Here is a 23,047-nt window from a genome sequence, read left to right as displayed (position 1 = left end):
TTTAGGAAAAATATTAACACATATTAACATATATACATTATTGATTTTTATTGATGTATTTAACACAGAATTATTAATATATTAAGTACTTTTACCTTTTATTATCTTCCATTTCACTAACATGCCATAACAGTAAACTGTATACAGTGACAAACATAAATTTGAAAGGCGTGTGTTCATTTCAAACTTGCGATTAATTTTGAAAAATGAGTTTCGTCTTAAATTATGCAATAGCGAACAACTTCAGTGCCTTCAGCGCTTTGATTTGTTTATACAAAAATGTTGTTGCTATGGTTAAATAAATATGTCAAACCAAAATCTGGATTCTGCAACAACTCTGTACTATTTAGGTATTTGAGCTAGGTGAATAAAAATCCGCATTTAAATAGAAGGCAGTATGAATGTTAATTTAGTTGTGTCTGTCTGTCCATCTTAAAATCTATTTCCTGCGAAAACTGCAAAAGAAATTTAGCTATATTGATGATACTCCATATGAGAAATGTGCACGTTATAAACTTAAAGAGATCCTGTTCTTACCTGACAACATTTACCTGTTAGGGGACGTCTATTTTGTTGGTGACAGATCTCTTGTTTTACCTAATTGTTAGTGGAAAGTTAAAAGCTAATGGTTGAAATTGAAAATCCTGTTTCTTTAAGGAATTCCAAATTATTTTATTGTTCTTTGATGGTGAAAGTCTTTTTTAGCTCGGCTGTTTTCAGAGAAAACCCGAGGTATTGTCATAGCCAGCTCGTCGTCCGACGTCCGCCATCAGCTGTCCGCCGTAGGCGTCGTGCTAAAACCTTAACATTGGCTCTAAAATCAAAGTGCTTCCACCTACAACTTTGAAACTTCATATGTAGATGCACCGTGATGAGTTCTACATGCCACACCCTTTTCTGGGTCACTGGGTCAAAGTTCAAGGTCACTGTGACCTCTAATATAAAACGTTAATATAGGCTCTAAAATCAAAGTGCTTTCACCTACAACTTTGAAACTTCATATGTAGTTGCACCTTGATGAGTTCTACACACCACACCCATTTTTGGGTCACTAGGTCAAAGGTCAAGGTCACTGTGACCTCTAATATAAAACTTTAACATAAACCTTTACATTCCCTCTAAAATCAAAGTGCTTCCACCTACAACTTTGAAACTTCATATGTACATGCACCTTGATGAGTTCTACACGCCACACCCATTTTTGGTTCACTAGGTCAAAGGTCAAGGTCACTGTGACCTCTAATATAAAACTTTAACATAAACCTTTACATTCGCTCTAAAATCAAAGTGCTTCCACCTACAACTTTGAAACTTCATATGTACATGCACCTTGATGAGTTCTACACGCCACACCCATTTTTGAGTCACTAGGTCAAAGGTCAAGGTCGCCATGACCTCTAATATAAAACTTAAACATAGCCTCTACAATAAAAGTGCTTCCACCTACAACTTTTAAACTTCATATGTACATTCACCTTCCTCATTTCTACACGCCACACCCATTTTTAGCTTAGCTGTTTTTGGAGAAAACCCGAGGTATTGTCATAGCCAGCTCGTCGTCGGCCAGACGCTATAGGCGTCGTGCTAAAACCTTAACATTGGCTCTAAAATCAAAGTGATTCCACCTACACCTTTGAAACTTCATAAGTAGATGCACCTTGATGAGTTTTACACGCAACACCCAATTTTGGGTCACTAGGTCAAAGGTCAAGGTCACCGTGACCTCTAAAAAAAAAAAAAAAAATCTGACAAGCTTTCGCAGCCGAGCGTTGGCACCCGTTATGCGGTGTTCTTGTTTACAACTCATAGCAAGTCTTACTAAAAATTTAGGAGTCCAGCACTAAAAGGTTAACTTAAGGTCGCCATGGTGTAATGGATATGGTGTCCACCTAGTGACAGGGAGGTCACAGATTGGATCCCCACTGTGGGAGCGTTCTTTAGATCTCCACCATAGACAACAAGTACTGGTTCTAGGCCCAGGAAACGGACTCAAGAGCGTTTATATAAGCCTTAGGCTTTCTATGCAATCGAGCTAAAATAAATAGGTTTAAACTAAGAGGTTAACTTATGCTAATTGAAATGACTATTATAAGTACATTGCAGTAATTCAATAATTGTTAATTTACTTTATGGGGTAAAGCATGGTCATTAAACATACTTAAGTAAAAAAAAGGCTGCACAAATGTTAGGTTTAGGACTGAAAACTCAGGCATTCTTATTCATATAAACACTGACAGAAGTGATTGCTACATGCAGAATAATTATTGATTATGCAATGTACAATTGTATGTTTGTATTAAACTTGAACATAAATAAATCAGAAAAATGGAAAGTTTCATACTATCTCATATTACTCAGCACGTACTCTGTGTGTAGTGAAATAGAAGAATACGGAAGATTTTGGTCCTGAATCTAGTGTTTGTGCAGCCTTTTTTGTCGCCTGATATTAGATTGTGTTTCAATCTTTCACTTATCCTTGATTTTAAGGACTTAAAATACATATTTGCTAAACAATATCAGCATTTACTTTGTTAATTTAGTTAACATCAAATATTTTATAAGAAAAGCTAGGGATAGAAAATATAAAGGGATTTATAACCTATAGGTCCATTAATCACATCACTTTGTTCATTAACTTGTTGTCCACTGATGTTTTGTTGAAGTTTCTATTGTTCTAAATGCACTTTCTTTTGTCTAAGAATATGGGCTTGAAGTACTTAGGGGAAACCTACTGCAGTATTTGCTTTGTGGAATGGGTTCTACCATTTACATTCAGATTATGTAAATATTTTGTATCAGGAAGTGTGCAAGAGCTCAAGGTGTAAACAAGTTTTTAACCACAACTGCTCTGCTCTCTTGTAAGCACTTGGATTGAACTAAAGTAATTTAGTGATGGGTGTAGCAGCTTGTCACACAAGCCCCATTATATGTATCCTGGAAAAGCGACCTTTTGGAAAATTCCACTAAACTGCTGGTACAATTAAAGCTGACCCATGTAAAATCTGTTCAAAATCACACACCACATCAACCCTTATTATTTAAATTAAATAATTGTTGATCTAATGGATGAGCGTTGTTTGTACTGAGGGATTAGTGGGTTTTCTTAACTCTAGGGAATTCCGGTATCAGTCTATTCTAACTTTATTTTTCGTAGAAAAAATGGTTCAGCCCCTATACATAAGCTGAGAGTGACCAATTTAACATTAAACATTGTTAAGCCTATTAGCTCTTTCTCATGTCCACAGACTGAAAGAGGTCTTTTTTTAAATTGTTTTTTGGCAATGTGAATGAGCACTTTGAATTGGGGAAAAATAAAACTGTTGAGTAATTAAGTTTTTAGGAAAATCTGGTTTTCCCCTAAAATTGGCACTGACAATTAGGCGTTTAAATCTATCTTGCAGAATTTTAGGGTCAGTATTAGGTCAAGACATTATTGACTATCAATAAATGTTGATAACACTGTATTGCTTTCAAGATGAGAAAACAGACACTCCTGAAATAGTAGAGCATCATTATAAGATGGAATTGTTCAAGTACCTAACAACAAATGGTTGCTGTACTCAGTCAGTCCGTCTCGAAATCGTTCCTGAAATTTTCCAGTTTGCTGTAAATAACACAGTTTGATTTCAATTTTCTATAGAACAAAATTGTGCTTAGATTTACCATTTACACGAAACAATAAAAGTTTTAAAGACCTGTGTCATGCAAAAACAGGTCTTATGCCATACTTGGCAAGGGTAGCTATAGTCCAGCCTGTGCATCTGGTCAGAAGATACCTAATGAGACCACAGTACCTTGCAGGATCCTGACTAGACTGCGCAATTGCCATAAGATCTATTTTTGCATGACATGGCTCTGAAAGTGTGATTTGAATGTGTTGAATGAATGAATGTCAACAAGATAAGGTCTTCATATTTGAATGTGTTGAATGAATGAATGTCAACATGATAAGGCCTTCATATTTGAATGTGTTGAATGAATGAATGTCAACATGATAAGGCCTTCATTTTTGAATGTGTTGAATGAATAAATGTCAACAAGATAAGGCCTTCATATTTGAATGTGTTGAATGAATGAATGTCAACATGATAAGGCCTTCATATTTGAATGTGTTGAATGAATGAATGTCAACAAGATAAGGCCTTCATATTTGAATGTGTTGAATGAATGAATGTCAACATGATAAGGCCTTCATATTTGAATGTGTTGAATGAATGAATGTCAACATGATAAGGCCTTCATATTTGAATGTGTTGAACGAATGATTGTCAACAAGATAAGGCCTTCATATTTGAATGTGTTGAATGAATGAATGTCAACATGATAAGGCCTTCATATTTGAATGTGTTGAATGAATGAATGTCAACTTGATAAGGCCTTCATATTTGAATGTGTTGAATGAATGAATGTCAACAAGATAAGGCATTCATATTTCCACATTTTGTGGGGAAAAACAAAATCAACAATTGGAAAAAAGGTGTGAAGTTCAGATAAATTATCATAAAATTTCTGTTGTGCAGATAGCAAATATTGAATATGCATTTAAATTTGCAAACAATATGTATACGGACCTTACAATTTTAAAATAAATGTAAATATTATTTGCTCTAAGTGTATTTTTACACAGCTTACAATTTAAAAATAAATACAATTAACATTTGCTACAATTGATAAATGCTTATAATTTTTCCTTTTGTATTCATACATAAATAAATCAACAAACATTATTTTTGTTAGAAAAATCATGAGCATTTAATTTTTGATACCGCATAGTGAGTGATTCTTTTGTAAAAAGTGACTATTTGATCAGTTCTGCTCTGTTACTTGATTTAAGTATTTCTAAATATTTATATACTGATGGCCTTATATAGTATTTATATTTAATATTTTTATGCCCCCCTTCGTAGATGAGGGGGTATATTGTTTTGCACATGTCGGTCCTTCGTTCGGTCGGTCCGTCCACCAAATGGTTTCTGATGATAACTCAAGAACGCTTAGGTCATGATACTTCATAGGTACATTGATCATGACTGGCAGATGACCCCTATTAATTTTCAGGTCACTAGGTCAAAGGTCAAGGTCACAGTGACTCGAAACAGTAAAATGGTTTCTGGATGATAACTCAAGAACACTTACGCCTAGGATCATGAAACTTCATAGGTACATTGATCATGACTGGCAGATGACCCCTCTTGATTTTCAGGTCACTAGGTCAAAGGTCAAGGTCACAGTGACTCAAAACAGTATAATGGTCTCCGGATGATAACTCAAGAACGCTTAAGCCTAGGATCACGAAACTTCATGGGTACATTGATCATAACTGGCAGATGACCCCTTTTGGTTTCATGTCACTAGGTCGTAGGTCAATGTCACAATGACTTGAAACAGTATAATGATTTCCAGATAATAACTCAGGAATGCTTACGCCTAGGATCATGAAATTTCATAGGTACATTGATCATGACTAGCAGATGACCCCAATTGATTTTCAGGTCACTAGATCAAAGGTCAGTGTCACAACGACTCGAAACAGTATAATGGTTTCCGGATGATAACTCAGGAACGCTTATGCCTAGGATCATGAAACTTCATAGGTACATTGATCATGACTGGCAGATGACTCCTATTGATTTTCAGCCCATTTGGGGGGCATGTGTGTTATACAAACAGCCCTTGTTTATATATTATTGTTTGGTATCTTGGGCACACAAATACAAAATGATATTCATCTTCGTGTAATTTTGGGGAAGAATAACACCATATATTTCATACTCTTGCGTTTGTTTAAATGCCTGAAGATTTCTAAAAAATAGCTCTTTTCTAGAGTACCTAACCATTCTTGTACATCTTGAAATGTGCGTTTAGACCCACTCTCTTTCAATTTGAATATGTTGTGTTAATTTTTTAACTTGCAATTTAAAAAGTGATAACTTCATTTTAAAAAATAAGTTGTGTCTAAGATTATGCAATAGCGAAAAACTGCAATTCCTTCAGTGTTTTGATTGTATTTTTAGGGTGTGGCTCTCTGCTCCTTTTTGTTTCTCTCCCCCTGCTCCTTTAGGTTGATCATCACAAAAAGGGTGAAAATGTATTTACATTTAACATATTTTATCAAATATTTAATGGTAAAAGAAGAAACTATTATACAAGACCATATTTACCAGTGTTGGACAAAGCAATTTTAACAAATTATTATATAATTTTTTTTTGGCCGATACTCGACAGGTGTGGTGAGGTGGAAATAAACATGGCCCGAATTCAAATTAATTAACAATGATGTATTGTCATAGCTAGCTTAGTCATTACATCGTGTTTGCCTTTATATGGTGAAAGAAAGAATAAAGCTCATATGAATGACATTTAAACCTGGAGCAATATTTATAATTAGTATGCGTGAAATGGCGAAATATTTGCCTTAATTTTAATCATTGTTCTTTTGATTGGCTAAAAACAGATCACAAGGAACTCGCTTTAATTTCTTGCTAGCGGTAACTAATTGCAGATTCTTTTTGCATTTTGATTGTGTCTGTTCATGGGAGAGGTTGCAACAATCTTGTCAGTTAATTAGGTACAAATTTCTGAAAAAATATAGAATCTAACTTCAAAGTGCTGGATGGTTTTGGAATCATGGTATGTAATAGTAATTTTTATTTTTCCAAGATTTTTAAGACCTTTTTATTATACTAGATTATGTAAATTGTTAACATAGTGTATTTAATACCTAGTGATTTCCATAAATGTAAGGTGTTTAAAAAAAAAATGTTTTCCTGTCTGAATGTTTGAAATGCGAATTTTACTTACAATTTGAATGTGCAGTCTTTGGACTAATCCTTTATCTCACAATAAAATATGTTCCTGAGTAGTTAAAAGATTACTTAATAATTACTGGCAAAAATGTGTTCCATGTATTTCAACTTGATATTTTTGTTTTATTTTCACATGTTTTTGTGCAGAAAAAGATAAGCAAAATCAGTTTCCAGATTCAGAAAACTTTGCTTATTTTCAACTAAATAAGTTATTTTTAACTACCAATTTAAACATACATATTTTTAAGTCATTAGGCATACAGAGCTACAACCAAAGTTGTTGTATATTTACAATGCTAGAAATTCACCCTGTAGATGATTGGACACATATATAAGATGCTAGGAACTGCACAGTAGATTATTGGACACATAAATACAATGCTAGGGCTGAATGGGTTAATACTCACATTTATGGCCCAGTCTTCATTAAAATTTCGTCAGAACAATTTGTTCTTATAATAGCTTGCCCAATATTGGATCAGGTGAGGTCAAAACCTTGGTCTCTAAGGACAAATAAAAGAAAAAGCATTTTAACACTAAAGAAGTCACATTTATTTTTAATATTCACGAAGCCTGTTCAGAAGATTTGTTCGAATAATATCCCTGCAATGTTCCAAGATGTTTCTGCTTTGCTTAAAAACATGACAGTTGGAGTAAACACTGAAGGACTCATTTATTGTCCAATCTTCATGAATTTGGTTGAAGATTTTTCCCAATTATATTTAATTTTAGTTCCTAACTGGGTCATGTGGGGTCAAAAACTAGGCCACTATGTCAGATTATAGTTAAATCATGTGAACATTCTGACAGTCACATTTGTTTGTGCATCCTGTCCATTGAAAAATATAGCCACCATGAGGCATTTTGAACACCCTAGAAGTGATTTACATTTTTACTCTCTCATCATAAAACTGCCATAGATCATAAAAAAGTATATGTTTGGTCTAAGTTCGAAAATGGTTATGGTTTGTTTAATAAATAAAATGGCTGCCAGGTGTATTTGCAGTTTTTCTTATTACAATTCTTTGTGTGTAACTTTTTAAACCTACCTGCTAAAAATGTTTAATTTCCCTGCGGTCTCAGGTGAGCTCAATGCGTCCTTGACCCTCTTGTCTTTACAATATTTAGGCCCAGTTGAGATCTGGTTCTATCGCATCCAAAAACAATGTCACTTGGTTAAATCTCTGAAAAACCTTGTTACCACTCTAGAGGTTACATTAATGACTCAATCTCAATGATACTTGGTCCAAAGAATTTTTTTACTATATCTAAGCTGAGTTGAAACCCGGGTAATGTGTGTCCAAAAACTTATTAACGAGGTCAATTTGTTGAACAACCTTGTTATCATTCTAGAGCCACATTTATGACTCAATCTTGATGAACCTTTGTCAGAATGTTTGTAAGGCAATATCTTGGCCAAGTTGGAATCTGGGTACCATACATCCAACAAACTTAGTCAACAGGGCAAATCTTAGGAAATCCTTGTAAATGTTCTAGAGACGGCAATGTACATGTTTGGCTTAATCCTGACGAAACTTTGTAATGATGTTTATCTTCACTATATCTAGGCTTAGTTTGAATCTAGGTTACATCTAAGTAACTACTTACTTTTTCCCTGATTATTAACAGGTGTTTGAGGTGCAGCAAGCTACCCATGGGCGAAACACAATCAAGGTGCTACAGGACTACAGTTGTAGTAAAGCAGATGCCACTGTTGGAGCTGTATACAGGGCCCTAAAGGAAATAGATAGGCCTGATGCTCTCAGTGAACTAAAGGCTGCAATACCTGGTAAGTGAACATGGCCCTACAGGAAATAGATAGGCCCGATGCTCTCAGTGAACTGAAAGCTGCTCTACTTGGTAAGTGTACAGGGCCTTACAGGAAATAGACAGTCATAATGCTGTCAGTGAACTAAACTGTAATGGCTGCACTACCTGGTAAGTGTAATTGGCCCTACAGGAAATAGATAGGCCTGATGCCCTCAGTGAACTAAAGGCTACCTGGAAAGTGAACATAGCGCTTAAGGAAATAAATAGGCCTGATGCTGTCAGTGAAGCTCGATTGGTCATTGTCAGCTTGGGTACTACTTACATGTACCCCAGGTACTCTTAAATATACTTAAATGTACCCTGGGTACGGTAAATATACTTACATGTACCCTGCCATTTAAGACTGTACCCGAGTTTTATTCCGGCCTAAAATTAGATGTCGTAAAACGCACTACGGAAAACAAAATTAAATTCACTTTGAAACAAAAAATCTCCTCAAAATACTTCTTTGAGCAGGAGTTTCAATAATATAAAGGCCATTTTACGCTCATCTATTTTTGGGAAAAAAAAAAGAAAGCTATTGTCATCACCTTGGCGTCGGCGTCGGCGTCTGGTTAAGTTTTGCGTTTAGGTACACTTTTCTCATAAAGTATCAATGCTATTGCATTCAAACTTGGTACACTTACTTACTATCATGAGGGGACTGGGCAGGCAAAGTTAGATAATTCAGGCTTGCATTTTGACAGAATTATGTGCCCTTTTTATACTTAGAAAATTGAAAATTTTGGTTAAGTTTTGTGTTTAGGTCCATTTTATTCCTTAAGTATCAAAGCTATTGCTTTCATACTTGCAACACTTACTAACTATCGTAAGGGGACTGTGCAGGCAAAGTTATGTAACTCTGACTGGCATTTTGACGGAATTATGTGCGCTTTTTATACTTAGAAAATTGAAAATTTGGTTAAGTTTTGTGTTTAGGTCCACTTTTTTCCTAAAGTATCAAAGCCATTGCTTTCATACTTGCAACACTTACTAACTATCGTAAGGGGACTATGCAGGCAAAGTAATGTAACTCTGACTGGCATTTTGACGGAATTATGTGCCCTTTTTATTCTGAGAAAATTGAAAATTTGGTTAAGTTTTGTGTTTAGGTCCACTTTTTTCCTAAAGTATCAAAGCCATTGCTTTCATACTTGCAACACTTACTAACTATCGTAAGGGGACTGTGCAGGCAAAGATATGTAACTCTGACTGGCATTTTGACGGAATTATGGGCCCTTTATTATACTTGAAAATTTGGTTAAGTTTTGTGTTTTGGTCCACTTTACCCCTTAAGTATCATAGATATTGCTTTCATACTTGGAACACTCGCAAACTATCATAAGGGGACAGTAAAGGACAAGTAGCATAACTCTGGTTGTCATTTTTACGGAATTATGGCCTTTTTTTTACTTAGTAACTTTGAATATATGGTTACATTTTGTGTTTAGATCCACTTTTCTTCTAAAGTATCAAGGCTATTGCTTTTAAACTTTAAATACTTTCACGCTATCATGAGGGTACTGTACCTGGCAATTTGAATTTTACCTTGACCTTTGAATGACCTTGACTCTCAAGGTCAAATTATTAAATTTTGCTAAAATTGCCATAACTTCTTTATTAATAATTAATTAGATTCGATTGGTACTTTGACAAAACAACTCTAACCTGACATACCACAATTGACTCCGTCCAAACCATCCCCCACGCCCCCCCCCCCCCCCCCTCAATCCGCCCCCATTGTATTTGTGTTCCCAAGATCATCTAATAAATCATTTTTATGCCCCCCGGTAGGGTGGCATACAGCAGTTGAACTGTTCGTCAGTGTCAGTCAGTCTGTCTGTCCGTCCGAAAGAAACTTAAACATTGGCCATAACTTTTTCACTTTTTAAGATAGCAACTTGATATTTGGCATGCATGTGTATCTGATGGAGCTGCACATTTTGAGTGGTGAAAGGTCAAGGTCATCCTTCAAGGTCAAATGTCAAATTTATGGTGTCTGTCAGTCCGAAAACTTTAACATTGGCCATTACTTTTTTAATATTGAAGATAGCAACTTGATATTTGGCATGCATGTGTATCTCATGGAGCTGAACATTTTGAGTGGTGAAAGGTGAAGGTGAAGGTCATCCTTCAGGGTCAAATGTCAAATATATGGCGTCTGTCCGTCTGAAAACTTAACATTGGCCATAACTTTTTAAATATTGAAGATAGCAACTTGATATTTGGCATGCATGTGTATCTCATGAAGCTGCAAATTTTGAGTGGTGGAAGTTCAAGGTCAAGGTCATCCTTCAAGGTCAAGGTCATCCTTCAAGGTCAAAGGTCAAAAAACAAATTTAAAATTTCAAAGCGGCATTATCAGGAAGCTGCACATTTTGAATGGTGGAAGTTCAAGGTCAAGGTCATTCTTCAAGGTCATCCTTCAAAGTCAAAGGTCAAAAAAAATATTCAAAGCGGCGTTATCATGAAGCTGCACATTTTGAGTGGTGTAGGTTCAAGGTCATCCTTCAAGGTCAAGGTAATCCTTCAAGGTCAAAGGTCAATAAAAAACAAAAAATCAAAGCGGCTTTATCATGAAGCTGCACATTTTGAGTGGTGGAAGTTCAAGGTCAAGGTCATCCTTCAAGGTAAAAAAAAATAAATTCAAAGCGGCGTTCTCATGAAGCTGCACATCTTGAGTGGTGGAAGTTCAAGGTCATTCTTCAAGGTCAAGGTCATCCTTCAAGGTCAAAGGTCAAAAATAATAATTCAAAGCAGCGTAATCATGAAGCTGCACATTTTGAGTGGTGAAAGTTCAAGGTCAAGGTCATCCTTCAAGGTCAAGGTCATCCTTCAAGGTCAAAGGTCAAAAAAATAATATTTCAAAGCAGCCTTCTCATAAAGCTGCACATTTTGAGTGGTGGAAGGTCAAGGTCATCCTTCAAGGTCAAAGGTAAAAAAAAATAAAAATATTTCAAAGCGGCACAATAGGGGGCATTGTGTTTCTGAAAAACACATCTCTTGTTTTTTTTCAAACATGGTTAAAAAACACAAATATTTATTTTTATTATTTTATTTTTGAAATACCGTCCAACCATCTCACCCAAGAATCCCCCCCCCCCCCCCCCCCCCAAAAAAAATTTTTTTTTTTGCATTTTTGGAAGATAATGTAATAAATGACCACACCCCCACTCCACTCCACCCCTCCCTCCTTTGTGATTGAAATTGAGATAGGTCCCTACACCTTTAAAAATAAATAGATGAGTGGTCTGCACCCACAAGGCGGTGCTCTTGTTCAGAATATTGAAATAAATACGAACATAATATATTTGGAAAAAAGCCAACAACAACCAATTTAGCGTAATATTTTCCGTGCCAAGGGTACATTTAAGTATACTTAATAGTACCTGGGGTATATTTAAGTAGTAACCGAGCCGACAATGACCAATCGAGCGTCAGTGAACTGAAGGCTTCAATACCTGGTTAGTGAACAGGGCCTTACAGCAAATAGATAGGCCTGATGCTGTCAGTTAACTAACTGCTGCAGAACCTGGTTAGTGTAATTGGCCCTACAGGAAAAAGAGAGACCTGATGCTCTCAGTGAACTGAAGGCTGCATAACCTGGTAAGTGTACAAGGACCTACAGAAAAATAGATAGGTCTGATGCTGTTAGTGTAATTAAGGCTGCATGACCTGATAAGTGTACAAGGACCTACAGAAAAATAGATAGGTCTGATGCTGTTAGTGTAATTAAGGCTGCATAACCTGGTAAGTGTACAAGGACCTACAGAAAAATAGATAGGTCTGATGCTGTTAGTGTAATTAAGGCTGCATAACCTGGTAAGTGTACAAGGACCTACAGAAAAATAGATAGGTCTGATGCTGTAAGTGTAATTAAGGCTGCAGTACCGGGTAAGTGTACAAGGACCTACAGAAAAATAGATAGGTCTGATGCTGTTAGTGTAATTAAGGCTGCAGTACCTGTTAAGTGAACAGGGCCTTAAAGGAAATAGATAGGCCTGATGCCCTGAGTGAATTTAAGGCTGCAATACCTGGTAAGTGAACAGGGCCTTAAAGGAAATAGATAGGCCTGATGCCCTGAGTGAATTTAAGGCTGCAATACCTGGTAAGTGAACGTGGCCCTATAGGAAGTAGATAGGCCTGATGCTGTCAGTGAACTGAAAGCTGATATACCTGGTAAGTGTAATTGGCCCAACAGGAAAAAGATAGGCCTGATGCTCTTAGTGAACTAAAGGCTGCAATACCTGGTATGTGAACATAGCTATAGGAAGTAGATAGGCCTGATGCTGTCAGTTAACTGAAAGCTGATATACCTGGTAAGTGTAATTGGCCTTACTGAAAATAGATAGATCTGATGCTGTCATGAACTTACGGCTGCAATACCTGGTGAGTGTACTTTGCCCTACAGGAAATAGATAGGCCAGATGCTCTTGCAAACTGAAGGCTGAAATGCTTGTTGAGTGAACAGGGCTTAACAGGACAAACACTGCAGTTCCATTATATTATGGTTAGCCGGATCTACAGATCGCGATCGCGATATATCCAGATTTTGATATAACTTGTTAGGTCAATTAAAAAATACATTGTTCTCAAGTCTGTATGTCTTCACTTGGAAATCTCAGATCTGTATGTCTTCACTTGCAAATCTCAAATGTGTATTTCTTTACTTGCAAATCTCAAATGTGTATTTCTTCATTTGCAAATCTCAAATGTTTATGTCTTCACTTGCAATTCTCAAATCTGTATGTCTTCGCTTGCAAATCTCAAATCTGTATGTCTTAACTTGCAAATTTCTAATATGTATGTCTTCACTTGCAAATCTCAAATCTGTATGTCTTCACTTGCAAATCTCAAATCTGTATGTCATAACTTGCAAATTTCTAATATGTATGTCTTCACTTGCAAATCTCAAATCTCTATGTCTTCACTTGCAAATCTCAAATCTGTATGTCTTCACTTGTAAATATCAATTTGTTTGTCTTCATTTGCAAATCTCAAATGTGTATGTCTTCATATTCAATTCTAAAATCGGTATGTCTTCGCTTGCAAATCTCAAATCTCTATGTCTTCACTCGCAAATATCGAATCTGTATGTCTTCATTGCAAATCTCAAATCTGTAAGTCTTCATTTGCAAATCTCAAATTTGTATGTCTTCATTTGCAAATATTGAATTTGTAAGTCTGAACTCGCAAATCTCAAATTTGAATGTCGTCATTTGCAAATCTCAAATTTATATATCTTTACTTGCAAATTTGAAATATGTGTTTTTCTTCAAATGCAAATCTTCAATGCATATGTCTACACTTTAAAATATCAAAATGCATATCATTTTATTTGCAAAATATCTAATATGTTCCTGCGGGACCTGGTAGTTTTCATTTGTTAGTTAGCGTAGGGAATAAACATACAGCTGTTGACATTTCTGTTTGATTCCAGACATTAAGAAGGATTATGAGGAAAGTCGCCACAAGAATGGCCGCACCCATGACGTAACTGAAAATGAGTACATGTGCAAATCTTGCGAGGGCAACCCCTACATGGGGAGTCCAATCTCTTCATATCACCCATCCCTCCATGGGCCTTCTTCAACAGGTGAGTGCTGCCACTAAAATGTTCGCAATAAAGTCTGGGGCCTGGTGGGAGATTTGAATACCCCAAATGCTGTTTAACCCTTTACCACTTAGATGTGTATTTTGACGCATTTGTAATCCCTTAGAAAGTTACATTTAATTAAAGACCATTCTTACTAGATTTCAGTTTTAAAGGCTTCCTTTCCATTCCTTAGATACTGATGAGCAGCAAACTGCATAAAACCTGAACAGACTGTGAGTTACACCCAGGCTGTTCTGGTTTTATGCTGTTTGCACATAGCCATCCCCACTTCGCCTGTGAGTGGAAAAGGGTTAATCCCCAATTGTTTTCATTTTCTGTTCCAAGGCATCTACTCCAGTTTTATTCAGTTGTGTTTTCCATGTGTATCATGTGCTTTTATGCTGTGTCTAAGATTTTTAAGCCCCTCTTCAAAGATGGTAGTCGTATGGCTGTGCAAAATTTCCTGTCTCAGCCCCAACATTGCCATTAATTGATGGATTTGAAATAACTGGCCACAAATGTCCACCATCATAAGAAAACGTGTTGTGTAACAATTTGAGGTCAAAAGTCAAACTTTGCCATAAAACAGCATGAAAATGTCTCAGACGCTAATTATGCCATAGGCGGAGAGATATTGTTTTGGCGTTGTCCGTCCGTCCCTCCTTCTTTCCGTCCATCCGTCTTTCCGTCTGTCCATCACTTTTGTGTCCGGAGCCATATCTTGGAAGAGCTTTGGCGGATTTCATTAAAACTTGGTATGAGTATATATATGGATAAGAGGATGATGCACGCCAAATGGCATTGTACACCAGCTGTTAATAACGGAGTTATGGCCCTTTGTATTTTGAAAAAATGCTTTTTTGTGTCCGGAGCCATATCTTGGAAGTACTTTGGCGGATTTCATTGAAACTTGGTATGAGTATATACATGGATAAGAGGATGATGCATGCCAAATGGCATAGTACATCATTGGATAATAACGGAGTTATGGTCCATTGTATCTTGAAAAAAATGCTTTTTTTGTGTGTCCAGAGCCATGTCTTGGAAGCGCTTTGACAGATTTTATTGAAACTTGGTATGAGTATATAAATGGATAAGAGGATGATGTTGGTGTTGTCCATCCGTCCAGACATATGTGTGTCCAGAAGAATTTTGGTGGTGGATATAAATTCTACGAATTTGCTTGTTTGATACAAATAATGGATTTTAAAACAACTTGGCCAAAATGTAATCCATCATCAAAAGTATAAAAATCTATACATGTACACACAAATTGTGTTTCCAGCTTTACTTTCAAATTTGTGTAAATGAGATGTGACTGAGTCTTATTAATATCTGGTTTGTTTGTTTTAAACATGTTTCTAATTATCTATCAGTTAAAATTTCTTTAATTTATACATTTTGAAAGAATGTGTATGAAATATCCCAGTAAAATTGCAATTGGAAATCATTTCTAGTCTTTTTGAGTTCCTTTTGTGTAATCCAATCTGTGGTATATTGCACAAAACATTGTAAATAATTAACAATACATATCTAATAATTGAACTATTTTTTCTAGCCTATACTGTTAGGAATGAGACTTTTTGTTGTATATCAGATGCTATCCAATAAAATGTGTTAAAGCATTATTTTTATTAAAAAAATTAAAGTCAATCTCATGTTAACCATCCTTTTTACATTTTAGGGGTCGAAAACTACATGTATCCCAGCAGCCACCACCAGCATCATGTTCTGCACAGTCACAGTAACCACACGGCCAAAAATTACCAGCGCCACAAAAGCATGGAACCTCCGTGCAGGGCTCCGCGTCTGCCAGACTACGATCAGAGCAGCCCAGAATTCAAACGACAGCGCTCCATGCCACCAACGGACAGCATGCTAGTCCGAGGCCATGACAGCAACTCTCAATACTACCACAACCATGAAACAATGGACCATTCCCCATCGATACGGGAAAACGGTGTTCCACCTGCTCTTGCCATGCTTCGAGGAATGGCCCGTTTTAACGACATTAACGTTAATCCCGTTAAATCCAGTATCCAAAGTGTAAATGACTCAGTTTTCCGGCAGCCCTTTGCCCAGGGCCAGATTCACTCTTCTATTCAGAGTCATCATAACCCGCAAGCAAGGCCGCAGTTAAAGCTGGACATGCCAAAAATGGCAGAAACATACAATCTTCATCATAATGACTTCATCAGCCCCAGTCCATCGACTCCATCAACACCTTTGGAGTATTTGAAACACCTAGCGCACGAGCGACATATACAGCCCACGGAGGACTTCAGGCTGCTGATGAAGCTGAAACAGGGAGGAGGAGCTGCTACAGGTAGTTCTATATGAGCTTTGTTATAAGAAAACTGGGCTTCATGCATAATCTTCAAGTGTTCTTCCAGATTAGTGTGCTTAGTCTGTGCAGTATGATATTTTTCGTTGTCATCCTTTTCCACTCAGAGGCAAGGTAAAAATAGCTATGTGAAAACAGCATCAAACTAGAACAGCCTGCAAGTAACTCGCAGTCTGTTCAGGTTTTATGCTGCTGGCTGCTCATCAGTATCTAAGGGTTGGAGATGAAGCCTTAACAACTTGAATCTAGTAAGAACGATCTTTAAGTAGTAAGGTCTTTAATTAAATTTAACTTTCTAAGGGACTACAAATGTGTAAAAATACCTATTTAAGTGGAAAGGGTTAAGAAAGTTTTGTGAAAAGAAAATCCAATCAAAGCGGAAAGCGGGGTCCCTGATTAGCGTGTGAAGATGCATTAAGCCCAATTTTCCCAGAACGCGACTCATATACTTCTACTTTCAGTCTACAAGATCGTCCCAAAACCATTGCTAGCCACAAGCGTAACTTTTACTGGCCCAAACTGAAATTTTCTAGCCAATCAACTGCAAATTAATTTTTTATTTGCACTGAACTTTGTGCTTGCCATAACCATTTTTATGTCCCCCACCACTATAGTGGGGGACATACTGTTTTTGCCCTGTCTGTTGGTTTGTTTGTGTGTTTGTTTGCGCCAACTTTAGCATTTGCAATAACTTAAACAATATTGAAGATAGCAACTCGATATTTGGCATGCATGTGTATCTCATGGAGCTGCACATTTTGAGTGGTGAAAGGTCAAGGTCATCCTCTAAGGTCAAAGGTCAATTATATAGATTCAAAGCGGCGCAAAAGGGGACATAGTGTTTCTGACAAACACATATCTTGTTTTAGAAATAATTCATAGACTATATGCAGTTATATTGGCTTTGTCCAAGGGCTGACAGACTTTGCAGAAGCTGTACTTTCACTGGTATTTTTATGCCCCCGGTAGGGTGGCATATAGCAGTTGAACTGTCAGTCCGTCTGTCTTTCTGTCTGTGTGTCTGTCCAAAAATTTAAAATTGGCCATAACTTTTGCAATATTGAATATAGCAACTTCATATTTGGCATGCATGTGCATCTCATGGAGCTGTACATTTTGAGTTGTGAAATGTCAAGGTCATCCATCAAGGTCTAAGGTCAAAAAAACAAAATCCAAGGGAAGTTACAAGCTTTAAAGGGAGATAATTTCTATTTTATATCCTTTGGCAGGAACAGATCATTTTCACAAGCGAAGTTATGTTTTTATATACATATATGATGTAGTTGACAGTCCAAAACTATTTTTTTTATATACCTTGATTTATATTGACTTCATTTTGGACTCTTGTGTTTGTATTTGTTATGAAAAGTTTTAAACAATACTTCTCCCTGTTCCTCTGATTAAAGGCTGTTAAGTATTTTCTGTTACTCCTGGTTAACCCTTTCCCCATCAGAAGCAAAGTGAAAATTGCTTTTGCAACCAGCATAAAACCAGAACAGCCTGCGTGTAACTGGCAGTGTGTTCAGGTTTTATGTTGTTTGTTGCTAATCCGTATCTGAAGGTTGGAAATCAAACTTGATTCTTGTAAACAAGATTTTAAATTTATTATGCCCCCCTTCGAAGAAGAGGGGGTATATTGCTTTGCACATGTTGGTCTGTCGGTCTGTCGGTCCGTCCACCAGGTGGTTGTCAGATGATAACTCAAGAACGCTTGGGGCTAGGATCATGAAACTTCATAGGTACATTGATCATGACTCGCAGATGACCCCTATTGATTTTGAGGTCACTAGGTCAAAGGTCAAGGTCACGTTGACCTGAAATAGTAAAATGGTTTCTGGATGATAACTCAAGAACGCTTAGGCCTAGGATCATGAAACTTCGTAGGTAGATTGATAATGGCTGGCAGATGACCCCTGTTGATTTTCAGGTCACTAGGTCAAAGGTCAAGGTCACGGTGACCCGAAATAGTAAAATGGTTTCCGGATGATAATTCAAGAACGCTTATGCCTAGGATCATGAAACTTCATATGTACATTGATCATGACTCGTAGATGACCCCTATTGATTTTCAGGTCACTAGGTCAAAGGTCAAGGTCACGGTGACCCGAAATAGTAAAATGGTTTCCAGATGATAACTCAAGAACGCTTATTCCTAGGATCATGAAACTTGATAGGTAGATTGATCATGATTGCAGATGACCCCTATTGATTTTCAGGTCACTAGGTCAAGGTCATGGTGACCCAAAATAGTAAAATGGTTTCCGGATGATAACTCAAGAACGCTTATGCCTAGGATCATGAAACTTCATAGGTACATTGATCATGACTGGCAGATGACCCCTATTGATTTTCAGGTCACTAGGTCAAAGGTCAAGGTCACAGTGACAAAAAAACATATTCACACAATGGCTGTCACTACAACGAAGAGCTTATATGGGGGGCATGCATGTTTTACAAACAGCCCTTGTTTCGATTTTCTAAGGGACTACAACCACATCATAGTGCATTTATAAGGGGTAAAGGGTTAAAGGCTTACTATATTTAGCTTGACTAGCAAAAGTATTAAAAGGCTGACAGTTCAATGACTCAAATACTATTAAATTCAAACAGAAAGGACACAACTTATGTATTATTACTTCAGGGTAAAGCTGGACTTCCATATGACCCATTCCTTAGCCCCATGAATGGAGGGTGTAGGGATCATATGTTTGCAGAGGGTCAAGGTTGCTCCAAGCAGAGGTCGCCCAACGGGCCACCCAACACGTTCCCTCTGCGACTGAAATCAGACACAAGAGTGCTCACAAAGTCTGCATCGGTTCCAGAAAATATTAAACCTGGAGAGTTCGTGAAGAGAGGTTGGTTGATGATGATAAACATCTTTGATTATTTTTTTGCAGCTATCAAACATTAGCCTGTTTTTACTGGAGAATGCAGGCATGGTTGGTCTGAATGGTTTAATTGAAAGGTTTTTCACATGTTTTATGACTAACTACCTGAATGTTAAAAGTGGTATTCTATTGATACTATTTTGGCTTAATTCTGATACAAAAGTCTTAAGTCTGGAATTTCAATAAATATTGGCAACCTATAGCTATGTTAAGCTGTCAACTAAATAATTGAAATCATTCTCTTTTTATAAAACCCATTTAATGAAAGTTTTGATAATACTGAATTTATTTGTGGTATACTCTCTACGTTTTGCATGTCGGACCATTTTGATCCTTTTGTCATTGCAACTTCCTTAAAGTTGAATACATTATTTATGCCCCCGGATCGAATGATCAGGGGTGTATTGTTTTTGGCCTGTCTGTCTGTAATTCTGTGGAAAACTTGGTTAAACTTTTGCAATAATGAATTGCTTTTTCAATATTGAAGAAAGCAGCTTGATATTTGGCATGCATGTGTATCTCATGGAGCTGCACATTTTGAGTAGTGAAAAGTCAAGGTCATTTAAGGTCAAAGGTCAAATACATGGCTTCAAAGCGGCATCCAAGCCTTAACCTTGGTCATAACTTTTGCAATATTGAAGATAGCAACTTGATATTTGGCATGCATTTGTATCTCATGGAGCTGCACATTTTGAGTGATGAAAGGTCAAGGTCATCTTTCAAGGTCAAAGTTCAAATATATAGTTTCAAAGCGGCGCAATAGGGGGCATTGTGTTTCTGACAAACATATCTCTTGTTTAACTTTTGTCCTACTTCTCTTTACAATGTTATACTGTGACCTAGGAGGAAATCACTTTCACTGAACACATTACTTGGGGCTCATTTTCAGCCTTCAGGCATATCAAGGTGTTTGTAACGTATGCATCAGACGACACTGTGCACACCAAGCGTGTTCTGAAGCTATGTGAGTGCCTGGAGAAGAATGGGTTTCGTTGTTGTGTGGACATCTTCCAGAGGAAACTGCCTGACGACAAGAAACAAGGCTGGCATAGAGAGAAATTTGAAGAGGTATTAAATTAGTCACTAGTAAAAAGTTTTAAATCAGTAGTTTTTTGGAAATTGTTATTAAAATCTTTTCAATGGTCATAGAAAATAAATAGTTGCAAGTACCCTATGGGGCAATATGCCATACTTAGTCTTATAACTTGAAGACAGTATACTAACAATTCTTTTAAACAACAATTAGCTTTTCTAATAGCTTTAACCTTTTCCTTTCAGAATCAAAGTGAAAATGGCTATGTACAAACAGCTTAAACCAGAACAGCCTGCAAGTACCAGACTGTTCAGGTTTTATTCTGTTTGCCGATCATCAGTACTATCAACTTTCCAATAGAGAATCACATGCCAAAAAACGTTAAATATTTTCATTAGAATTTTGTGCTTTTGGCTTTTGTGTATATATGACAAGATGTAAAAATAAATGATTTATATCAATTTTTAGCTCAGCTATTTTTTGAAAAAAAATTATTAGCTATTGTCATCACCTTGGCGTCGGCGTTGGCGTCCGGTTAAGTTTTGCGTTTAGGTCCACTTTTCTCAGAAAGTATCAATGCTTTGCATTCAAACTTGGTACACTTACTTACTATCATGAGGGGACTGGGCAGGCAAAGTAAGATAACTCTGGCGTGCATTTTGACAGAATTATGTGCCCTTTTTATACTTAGAAAATTGAAAATTTTGGTTAAGTTTTGTGTTTATGTCCATTTCATTCCTTAAGTATCAAAGCTATTGCTTTCATACTTGCAACACTTACTAACTATGATAAGGGGACTGTGCAGGCAAAGTTATGTAACTCTGACTGGCATTTTGACAGAATTATGTGCCCTTTTTATACTTAGAAAATTGAAAATTTGGTTAAGTTTTGTGTTTAGGTCCACTTTATTCCTACAGAATCAAAGCTATTGCTTTCATACTTGCAACACTTATTGACTATCATAAGGGGACTGTGCAGGCAAAGTTATGTAACTCTGACTGGCATTTGGACGGAATTATGGGCCCTTTATAGTTAGAAAATTGAAAATTTGGTTAAATTTTGTGTTTCGGTCCACTTTACCCCTAAAGTATCATAGATATTGCTTTCATACCTGGAACACTCGCAAACTATCATAAGGGGACAGTAAAAGGACAAGTTGCATAACTCTGGTTGTCATTTTTACGGAATTATGGCCCTTTTTTGACTTAGTAACTTTGAATATATGGTTAAATTTTGTGTTTTGATCCACTTTACTTCTAAATTATCAAGGCTATTGCTTTCAAACTTCAAATACTTTCATGCTATCATGAAGTTACTGTGCCTGGCAAGTTGAATTTTACCGTGACCTTTGAATGACCTTGACTCAAGGTAAAATTATTAAATTATGCTAAATTTGCCATAACTTCTTTATTTATGATTAGATTTGATTGAAACTTGGACAAAACTACTCTTACCTGACATACCACAATAGACTCCACCCAAACCATCCCCCTTCCCCTCCCCCCCCCTATTTTTTTTTTTAAGATCATCTCACAATGACGACCACACCCTCACACTATAACCCCCCACCCCACCCCACCCCCCCCCCACCCCCAAAAATATTTTTTTTTGAAACGGTTAAAAAACACAAATATTTATTTTTATTTTTGAAATATCGTCCAACCATTGCACCCTCCCCCCCCCCCCCCCCCCCCCCTCTCCAATTTTTTTTTTTTTTTTTTTTTTCGAATTTTTGGAAGATAATGTAATAAATGTCCACACCCCCACACTATACACCCCTCTTCACTCCACCTCTCCCTCCTTTGTGATTTAAATTGAGAGTCCCTTCACCTTTAAAAAGAAAATAGATGAGCGGTCTTCACCCGCAAGGCAGTGCTCTTGTCTGTATTATTATTTTGCCGCACTCCATTTCAGATTTTTTTGCAAAAATGACCAATGAAAGGACGACAATGAAAAAATATCATATGATCACAAAAACTATCAAATTACAGATTAAAACGCTGCCATTAAACCATATTTCAGATTAAAAAAGATTTCATTGAAAATAAATATACATTACCTCTAATAAAATGATGTACACAAAAGCACTCACTATCTCCAATAAAGGATCACTGTTTACAGCATTTTCTCCCCTGTCAGATCAACAGTTGGATCATCTTATCATTAATTTGTAAAATTGTACATTTATCCAAGTAACACACTATGACACAATTGTTTTTGATTTTATTATACTTTTTCATGAAATACACAATAGTTAACCCTTATTGGTGTGACCACCTATTGACGAGTTGACTGTATTAGGTATAAGGGTTGGAAATGAAGCTTTTAAACTTTAATCTAGTAAGAACGATCTTTAATTAAATTTAACAATCTAAGGGAATACAAAACCCATATCTAAGTGGTTAAGGGTTAACTAAGTTGGTCAATTGTGCAATAAAAAGGTTTTTTTTAAACAATCACTGCAAGATACGTACATGTGGCTTATTTATATGGAGCCTGAGTGAATGGCATTCATATATACTGTTTTAAAAGGCTTGACAATTTGACGATTAATTTCATGTAGAAATCCAG

The 23,047-nt window shown here is 36.6% G+C and overlaps 1 protein-coding gene across 1 annotated transcript in view; it reads left to right on the top strand.

Moving 5' to 3' along the window:
• The window catches only part of LOC127847791 (uncharacterized), a 50,283-nt gene that overhangs the window by 19,864 nt on the left and 7,372 nt on the right, over positions 1–23,047 (top strand). The window contains exons 3-8 of the mRNA XM_052379977.1: positions 8,436–8,595; positions 14,056–14,211; positions 15,896–16,537; positions 17,017–17,054; positions 19,197–19,410; positions 20,333–20,511. Of these exons, the coding sequence (XP_052235937.1) occupies positions 8,436–8,595; positions 14,056–14,211; positions 15,896–16,537; positions 17,017–17,054; positions 19,197–19,410; positions 20,333–20,511 (1,389 nt within the window). The remainder of the gene's footprint in view (positions 1–8,435; positions 8,596–14,055; positions 14,212–15,895; positions 16,538–17,016; positions 17,055–19,196; positions 19,411–20,332; positions 20,512–23,047) is intronic.

The sequence above is a fragment of the Dreissena polymorpha genome, chromosome 1, assembly GCF_020536995.1.
Source record: "Dreissena polymorpha isolate Duluth1 chromosome 1, UMN_Dpol_1.0, whole genome shotgun sequence".
Classification (NCBI taxonomy): domain Eukaryota; kingdom Metazoa; phylum Mollusca; class Bivalvia; order Myida; family Dreissenidae; genus Dreissena; species Dreissena polymorpha.
The sequence above is the reverse complement of the archived record's forward strand: the minus strand, read 5'-3'. Positions and strand labels throughout refer to the sequence as shown.